General features: G+C 38.9%; 1 protein-coding gene across 1 annotated transcript; it reads right to left on the bottom strand.

Moving 5' to 3' along the window:
- Positions 1–6,321: 6,321 nt before the first annotated feature.
- On the bottom strand, positions 6,322–6,768 carry LOC138942938 (uncharacterized). Its single transcript, XM_070313437.1, has one exon. It carries the CDS (start codon positions 6,766–6,768, stop codon positions 6,322–6,324), a length of 447 nt encoding a protein of 148 aa, XP_070169538.1.
- Positions 6,769–10,174: the final 3,406 nt, after the last annotated feature.

Below are 10,174 nucleotides of genomic sequence, written 5' to 3'. Positions count from 1 at the left end.
AGGGAGTCCCAAGGACGGAGCGGCGGGAGGATTCTTGACCATGAACCTATTTTTCGAAATAGGAAAGAAAACCGCTCGGACGCTGCCGAAATTCCGCATCTGTCAGTTAAACAACAACCGATTTAGGAAATTTCGGGACGAGGAACCCACCAACACGGCCGTGATGACAACAAGGATCGCGAGGACCGCAGGACGGCCCTGCGTAACGCGAAAGCGCCACAAGTGGCGCGATAGCGATTTATCGCACCGACGTGTCTCCTGCAGGACTCTCGCTCGGCACTGTTCGGCGAGCTGTACTAGAAGACGCAGGTTTTCCCAGGAGCGAGCGAAATACCGAACCGCTTAAGAGAAGCACCGAGAACTTCCTGCCGGTGGAACGAGCGTCGTCGACCCGATTCTGTTGCCGAATAATTGTAGGTAATTAATTCGGATGAGTCGCGCCCTTGATAGTTGTCGAGCCACGCGTTTTGGTGGATTAATTTGGTGAATATTTTTGGTAGATTAAGTCGCACGGCCGACGGGCACATGTCGCTCATCCGAATTAGGTAAAATAGGCTCTCTCTATTCACTTCGCCGCCGCCGACAGTCATTAGTGTTATTTTCGCGTTAGTCTGTATAATATGTTGTAAATTATCGGGATTTTTGCGTTCACACGATCGATATTCCGACTCGCGCCAAGTATTGCGCCGCGCGACTCGTACACCACAGTCGTTATCGATAGTTTCCGTATTGTTTCTGTATATTGTTAGCGCGTGTTTTGGGAGTATTGTAAGAAATTAGAGTCAGAAGGAAGCGAAATCCTAAAATTTCGTACAATAAATCTATCGGGTGTCTTGGAGCCCGCTATTAGTTTCCGCGAGTCATTCGAGCTAGAGATTAGGCATTTCAACGCAAAGGTCACCGTCATTGTTATTGAGACGTATATCGGCTTACCGCGAGCCGGACCAACGGACCGATTTGAGTCGTGCAATCTAGTATTTTCTATTATATCGAAGCGGATTCACGAGCGTGCGTAGAGTAATTACCGGCGTATTCGAGAGATTTCTTTAGCTGTCGCGGCCTAATTAAGTCTCGTACGGCGGAAATCCTTGCGGCCGAAAAGTCGAGTTAAAGCGCGTAAGACGCCCGGTAATTTGATACTGTTGCGCACGGTCGTGCCGGTCTCCGCGGAAATAATATATCTTATTCGCCTGTAAAATAATTACTGTCATCTAAGGCTATTATTCATACGAACGGCTCTATACTCTTGTTTCTTTCGTTTTAAATATATTATTGTTATCTTTGTTTTAACCGACCGAATGCTCATTTTGGCTCCCGTGTTCTCGACTCTCAAGATTTCTCCCGTCTTCCCCGACCCCCCCCCCCCCCCTCTACCATTTCGGGTATACTGAATAGCCGCGGAATTTTGCCGTCGCGTTAATTATCGGTCGCGCGATTATCTTTTGGTGTTGCGTTTTTCGTGAATGGTGCGGCCTGCCGTACCTGGCGCCCAACTTGGTTTATTTTGCGATTCCGGGAATTTTGTGGATCGCGAGATCGATATTCGATATACGCGCCGAAGGTGTACCGTGGGCATCGGAGAACCGCCCGCCGAATAAATAATTATTAATTAAATAATTTTAAAAGAAATATACGGTTACAATGTATATACCGTTCGGAATAAGAAGGACGGGAAAGGTAGCTACTGTATCGTTCCTCTGCGTCTCACCGGTGATAAGAAGGACAGACACGTTAATCTGCTGTATCTGAGTGATACGACGCAACGAGATAATACGGCGCATTTCGCATGGATTAAGAATTTGTCTCGACTCATCGGATCGCAACTGAGCAATAGGCAACATAAAGCGCATATATGCGATCGGTGAGTACGAATTAAAAAATTTGTCGCGTAGTGTGGATAATATACGCGATTTTAAAAATGTGTTTTATGTCACAGATGCATGCATTATTTTCGAACGAGCGATAAATAATTGGCTCACAGCGCGGACTGTGGAAGGATGAACGAGTGCGCTATAGTTCTTTCTACCGAAGATGACAAATGGTTAGAATTTCGCAATTACTGTAGAAAGGAGAGACTTCCATTCGTGGTGTACGCCGATCTCGAATGCGTGCTGGAAAAGAAAGAGGAGAAGAGAACGCCGAACACGTCTATCGTTCAGCATCACAAAGTCTATAGCGCTGGATATTACGCGCGATGCGCGTTTGATGATGCTGGTTCGACTTACAAAGCCTATCGCGGCGAGAATTGCATATCATGGTTCGTTAAAAAATTGTACGATTTAGCGCTTCGCGCGAAGACTATTCTCAGCACCTATGACGGATCTTACACCGGACGAATGGGAGAGATTCATGAGCGCGACGCACTGCCGCGTATGTGAGAAACCGTTCGAATTGGAAGACGCTCGCGTGCGCGATCACTATCATCTAACCGGTAAAGAGGTCTGGCGCATTCGAATTGTAATTTAAATTATAAGGAGACTTACGTAATTCCCATATTCTTTCACAATTTATCGGGCTACGACGCACATTTCATTATTAAAGATGTGGCTAACGCTTTTCCCGGCAGCATCGAGTTATTGCCGCTAACGAAGGAAATGTATATCTCTTTCACGAAGAACGTTGAGGATGCGTCGAACGAGGGATGGTTCGGGAAACGCCTGAAATTGCGCTTCGTGGATTCTTTCAAGTTTCTAAGCGCGAGTCTCGAAAAATTGTTGTTGTATCTTGACAAGAGCGAGCTGAGGATCGCGCGTTCGGAATTTTCCTATCTTGACGACGCTGATTTCGAGCTTCTCGCGCGAAAAGGCGTGTTTCCTTATGAGTACGTCGACGACGTCGATAAATTACTGGAGACTCGTCTACCACCGCGCGAGGCTTTCCATAGTTCGCTGACCGGTGACACTATATCCGAGAGCGATTACGCGCGCGCGATAAGAGTCTGGGAGCGTTTTCGCGTCGAGACGTTGGGCGACTATAGCGATTTGTATTTAAAAACCGACGTTCTTTTATTAGCCGATGTCTTCGAAAATTTTCGCGACGCGTGTATAAGAAGTTATAATTTAGATCCCGCATACTATTACACATTACCTGGATATACGTGGGACGCTATGTTAAAGCACAGGGGTATTCGATTCGAGTTATTAACCGATATCGATATGGTAATGTTCATGGAACGCGGGATACGCGGCGGGCTAAGTCAATGTTCCAATAGGTACGCGCGCGCTAATAACAAGTATTTGCAGACTTACGATCCTTCGGAACCCTCTTCTTATCTTATGTATTTCGATATAAATAATTTATACGGATGGGCGATGTGTCAATCTTTACCTTACGAAGATTTTCGATGGGTCGACGATGTCACGAGTATCAACTTAATGTCCGTGAAATCGAACTCGCCTATCGGTTACATTCTAGAGGTCGACCTTGCGTATCCGCCCAACCTTCACGATTCTCACGCGGATACTTGCCATTTTGCCCGACGCGCGATGAGCCGCCCGGAAAACGCGACGAAAAACTTCTCGCCACGCTGTGCGATAAGAGTCGTTACGTAATATATTATCGCAATTTGCAGCTATGCATTCGGCACGGATTACGCGTTACGAGGATACACAGAATATTACAATTCGCGCAATCTTTATGGCTGTGCGGATACATTGAATTAAACACGCGACTACGAATTAACGCGAAAAACGATTTCGAGAAAAATCTTTACAAATTGATGAATAACGCCGTGTTCAGTAAGACTATGGAGAATGTGCGCAATCACTCGGATGTCCGGCTCGTGACTCGATGGGACGGGTGATACGACGCGGAGGCGATGATCGCGAAGCCAAATTTTCATAGCAGAAGCGTCTTCGCGGAGAATCTCGTAGCCGTGGAATTGCGCAAACTCGAGATTAAGTTTAACAAACCGGTTTACGTGGGTATGTATATTCTCGATGTGTCTAAGATTCGTTTATACGAATTTCACTACGAGTATATGCTACCGTTGTATCGAGATAAATGTAAAATAATGTATACCGATGCGGAAAGCCTCATTTATCGGATCGAGTGCGAAGATGTGTATGAAGATATAAAGCGCGACATTGGCAGATTTGATACGAGCGATTACGCGGTGGACAATGCGTATGGTATGCCTCTAGCTAATAAGAAAATACCTGGTGCTATGAAGGACGAGAATGCCGGCGCGATTATGACGGAATTCGTCGGGCTTAGAGCGAAAATGTACGCGCTACAAGTCGAAGGTAGAGACGATACGAAAAGAATTAAGGGTGTTAAGAGTGGCGTTGTCGCGAGAACGATAACGTTCGAAGATTACGCGCGCTGTCTTCGACGAAGAATCGAGATGAGGCGCGAACAATCTTGCATAAGATCTAAGTTACACGAGGTGTATACGGTGTCGGAATTGAAGGTTGCGCTCAGCCCACATGACGATAAACGATATGTGATATCCGGAACTACGGATACTTTACCGTGGGGGCATTATAAAATACCGCGATAAGGAGCGAGGAAAACGTCGTATATCGAGAATGTAATAAATAATATTTACATTTAATATAGTTTATTTTAATATAGTTTATTTTAATATAGCTTATTTTACTAAAATACTTCGAGAGCGCGATATAAGAGAATAACGAGCGCATGTCTCGCGAAAATCGCGAGAATATTTATAAACGAACGCGAGGATTGAACTCGCGGGATCGCGTTTTTTCGCGAATGCTTTGTAATTTCGCGAGACGCGCGTTCGCCATTCTAATTACGACGCTTTCGGAGACGCTTTTTAAAATGTTCAAACTTTCAACTTAGTATTAATATAGTATATTTTATAAGCATTATTTACTTTAACTCTTAGCGCTCCGCACGTTTTTGTACCACTGCCTACCAGCAACTCCGGCACATTTTCGCAGCGGGACGAGTGAGAAGAAGGAGTCTTATTTTAAGTGAGAAGAATTACACGTGCTTGTGAATGTTTTTGATTTTATTTATTTTATACATATGCACTTTCTTCTTGTAAATGAAAGATAAATTTTAAATTTTGTAATTCACCATGGTGTGATATCTTTGGAAACAATCTCCCATGTGCAATCTGGGTTTACTTGGGCAAGTGTCACAGTAATCACTTTTTTGACGTCTGCCATCCCTTTGTTTCTTTGTAGAGCACACAACACAGTCCCTCTTTGGACCTTTCCTCATTATGTGAAGTTTTCTGTTTAGTCTGATTTCAGAAATTGATGTAGAAACTCTTGTTCTCTCCTGACTAAAATCTCCTACGAGTTGATCGACTAAAATTTTTCGGTACTGTAAATGCGTCAGTGCTTTCTCATTTTTATTGTGTTGTACAGCTTTACATAGAATGTATGAATTAATTATTGATATCTCCATTCCCCCCAAAAAACAGTTTCCGCCACCACTTAAGTGATTTCCTCAAAAAGCAATAACTAGGGGCGTATTGATCAGCCCGATCAACACCACCCATCGACTTTGTGTACCCGACAACTACACTTGGCTTTTCGATTACTTCGTTTGTACCACCTCGTATAAATCTATTAGTGGTTATCATTCCAGCATTATGCCAGTTACTCAATAACGATACTATTCTCTTATCCCTCCAAGCTAAGAGCATTGTATTTCCTCGTTTGTATGCGACAATTTTTTTTTTCATATAATTTTGGTTTCTTCAGACTTGTTGGAACACCTTTTCTGTTTGTTTGTATGGTACCGGTCAAGTGGCATTTCATTTTTCTTAGTTCTTCAGCTAAGGATATACTAGTGTAATACCTGTCGGTATGCATATGATATCCTTTTGCGGTAGGTATCCGATCCAATAATTGTTGGTACAGATGCAGGGTAATTCTGGTGCTGACCAGTAAATCTGGCCTTGGCAGATTTTCGGAAGTGATACTTCCATAATATAGAAGGATGCTATACACATATCCTGTTTCTGAATCTGCTAAAACGTATATTCGAATGCCTCATTTGGTAGGTTTATTGGGGTTGTATGTGATGAAGCTTATTTTTCCTTTAAATTTAACTACGGATTCGTCAACGCATATATTTTCTCCAGGTATAAAATAGTCTGAAAATCTTGAATTTATATATTCCAAAAAATTACTGGCTCGTTGAATACGTGTTCTAATATCATTTCTCGCAGGATCAGGTGTTTTTAAATGCAACATCCAAAATATCTGATTGAATCTCTTTCTTGTAAATATTTTACTAAAGAAAGGGATCCGACTATTGTCCTTAACTGACCAGTATTCCTGCATATTCGTAAGAGGTATCGTACCCATATTGACAATAACTCCAATAAAAGCCCAAAACTCATCCTCTTCCACCACACGCCACGTTTGCCAAATAGTTACTAGATATTTCTTTATTCTTTAGAACATTTTCTGCGTAATTGTTGGTTTCTTTTATAATTTCATTTACTAATTCGTTTGTGAAAAATAATTTAAAATATTGTATCGGCTGCACAATATTTGTAGGAACTTGTGGTCCAATGACCTTTGGCGATACACTAAAATGTATTCTATCTAATTCTTCCGTGACATCGCGCCATTCATCTAAGTCTTCCAGCGAATCTTCGCTTTCACTTTCAATAATTCTCATTCGTCGTCTCTTTGGTAGTATAATTTCAGAACCACTACTTGAAGTGTCAGAATTATAATCAACATTGTCTTTTGCAATATCTTTTAACACTTGAAAATCAAATACGTCTTCACTATCACTTAACTCTAAATTCTCATCATAATAATTATTTTTCTCCATGTTGCTAACCATAAAAAAGGTCAAAAAATGGCTTAATCGTAACAGTACAGAGACTGAGCACATTTTAACTACAGATAACAATTGCCAACGCCGACGATTCCGTAGCATTTTAAGCGTAATCATGCTAAAAACATTTGGCTCCGCAGCGGAGCCTACGGAGTTACGGAACAAATGACGGATGGCTCCGTAGCGGAGCCAACGGAGCGCTAAGGGTTAATAAAATATTCCGAGAGAAAAATAACAAAGACGGAATACGCGAAGGTATGAAATACTCGATTTTTTCGAGTATTTTCACATCGTAAAAAATTGTGGAAATTTCCTAGCTGTTCTATTTTTAATAAGTCTCGAGCCAGTTTTATCAAGTTGCTCTAACCAAAGATTTGTAGATAAATCTTGACGAGAGTAGAAAGTTATTACAAATCTCGGGCTGGAGCAACTTGCCAAATCTGCATCGAAACTTATTAAAAATAGAACAGATTGGAAATTTCCACAATCTATTTATTATGTTCTCGGAAGCATTATATATCGAGCAACGCGAGAAAAGGTTACCGCGAGATACGACGTTTGCTTAACGACGCGATGAAGTATTCATATAGAGCGTGAGAAAGAGTCCGTATAAAGCGCTAAAGAGAAAACGCAGGACGCGGCGGCTGCATGGCGGCGCGAGAAAGAATCTGTATAGAGCGCGAGAAGGACGGACTCAGACCATAACTCATAGGCGTCTCGACGGGATTGATCGGTTCGTGTTTTTACTTTATCAGATACAAAAAAAGGAAAGGGCCCCATCCCCGCCCTATCCTATGAGGCACAACCAAACAAATTGCCCCTCCATATTTTACTCTGAAAAAAGAAATGATTAGCGGTGAGAACAGCCCCACCCCGCCGTTCTCTGTGAAGCACATTCAAATTTCATACTGCTTCTCCAATAAAAAAAATATATGACATTAACAATAGTCTGATGGACTCTCGAAAAGAATTATCTTACCAGTCTCGCCGTATATATCTGAAATAATGAAATAAATTGATTTATGGTATTATAGAATATTAATATTTTTTTATTTGATTGTTATTCAAGATATTAAAATTTTTAAAAAATTATTTTTTTTATGTTCTATAGCTCAAATAATTTTATTCTTAACTTTAATTTTTCCTTTATTAATTAATAATTTAAATTTAATAAATTTTTATAATTTATATATAATTACTATAAATTATTATATTTCTTTATTTACCATCCTCCATCAAATTTTCCTCCTCCCTCAATGGCATTTGCAAGTCTTCGTTCTGTGCTATTTTCTCCGTTTGGTCGTCGTCCGTGTTATCCTCGGTTTCGTCGGCGTACTCAGTTGTATCCATGTCCTCGATGTTCTCGATTTCGTTTTCCATTCCATCCATATTCTGAGCGTCCATTTCATAGGCGTTTTCGATTTCCTCCGTGTGCTGGGTAGGGTTGGATAGTAAATAATTAAAAAGTTAAAAATTGAATTAAAAAGTTAATAATGTTTAACTTAACTTATTGTTTAGTTAATTTTTAACGTGTTAACTTTTAACTTAAACTAATTACTTTTAAATGCATTAATGTTAATTTATTAATTTTTTTTATACAAGTTAAAATTTTGTATTTTTGGTTTATCAATAATTATAATAAGATAGTATCTAATACCATTAAAACGAGTGTTCTTACACAACGATGTCATTCTCGGCACACATAGAGCGTATGTTTAGTATATGATGACTTAAGAGAAAAACTGATAAACTATAATTTTGAGATGACATTAAAATTCAATAAACATTTTTAAATCGTTATTTTTAAATTTTTTAATTTATTGTTAAAATATTTAACAATTAAAGATAAAGATAAAAAGCACGTGTGCAGGTAGAGCAATTCAAATTAAACAGGAAAGTCCTCTTATCGTTAATCGAAATCATCTTATTAACCATTTTGTTTTTAAACACGATAATATCTCTATTAGATAACTATATATATTTAAATGTATATTTAAATAATGTGTATTATTAATTATTATATAAGAAAAAATATATTATCTCTCTTATAAAAAATTACCGTTTTATTATATTATCCAATTTTAAAAAAAGTTAAATTTAAAATATATAATTAAAAGATTAATTACGTAAAAAACATATAAGTTTCGCATAATTAACTTTTAACTTTTTAATAAGTTAATAATTTTTTAACTTAATTTTAATTGAGTTAATTATTGTTTAAATAACTTTTAACATAAACTTAGTTAATTTTTGGGTCATTAACATTGAAACTAACTTAATTAAAAAAAATTAACTTACCCAATCTTTATGCTGGGTTTTTTCTGGTCCGTTCCTGGCGTCCTCAGCTTCCTTCTGAATGTCTTCGAACTCTATGTCCACTTCCGCATTGTCTATTCGCCGATGTCGATTTGGTGGGACTTTTTTATTTTCTTCGTCAAGAGGGGCTTGTCGTCGTTTTCTATTATAACGCCATTTTCTAGTTTTGAGACTTTTCAGAGCTTTCTCCAAAGCTTCATAGAATTCCATGTTATTGGGATTTGGAAAATATTTATTGGCGTTTATAGCATCTGGAAAAAAATTCATAAAAAATACTTTAGTTCGTCATGTATTTAATGTACAATACAAACAATGATAGACGGTGCATTTTTTACGAACCTTGACATGCTTGAGCGAAACGACTGTCTCGCAATTTGCATTTCCCTGGTCCAGTTCTTCCGTTTAAAGTTAAACATGACGAAATCTCCTCATCTTCGGGAAATACGCTGCGAAAATATTCTGCAGCGCAATCAACTAGATTGGTCCGTCCAAGGTAAATAAAGTACCCCATCTGTAACAAAATTTTAGTAGTAAACTGAATTACTATAAATATATATTTAGAAAAAAATCTTACCAAGTCATTGTACATTTCTTCGTCAATTTCTTTGAAGGCCAAGAAATCGTCGACGGTTCTAAAGGAAATTCCTTTATTAAGGAAATTGGTTTTATTGGTCTCTTTACTGCAGACTCTCGCATTAACCGTTTAATGGCCGTTGTATTTTCACTGCAAAAAAATATGAAATCGTAAGATTAAAAATTTATTTATAGTAAGTTGCTTGTTGTTCCTTAGTAAAATTATTAATATTTACTCAGTTTTCTTTTCGATGGAAATTTGTCGCTCTTCCATACGACGTAGTTGTGTCATGATCATTCTGAAATAAAATTAATGTTTTCATTCAGACACATAGACAATCTTTGTTATTATTTTATTTTATTTGTAATTATTTTTGAAACTTACTTTAAAGACCGCACTATATCGTGGGATGTTCTTTCATCTGTTGTCCCTTCTTCTTTATGGTCTTGGCTATTTTCTCTGACTGGTAATAGGCGTAAATTGCGTTGTACAGTTGATAAAGATGGAGAT

The sequence above is a fragment of the Polyergus mexicanus genome, unplaced genomic scaffold (assembly GCF_030449975.1).
Source record: "Polyergus mexicanus isolate NDT 795.1 unplaced genomic scaffold, iyPolMexi1.0 SCAF_24, whole genome shotgun sequence".
Classification (NCBI taxonomy): domain Eukaryota; kingdom Metazoa; phylum Arthropoda; class Insecta; order Hymenoptera; family Formicidae; genus Polyergus; species Polyergus mexicanus.
Note: the sequence above shows the minus strand (reverse complement) of the source record. Positions and strands in the feature narration are given on the sequence as shown.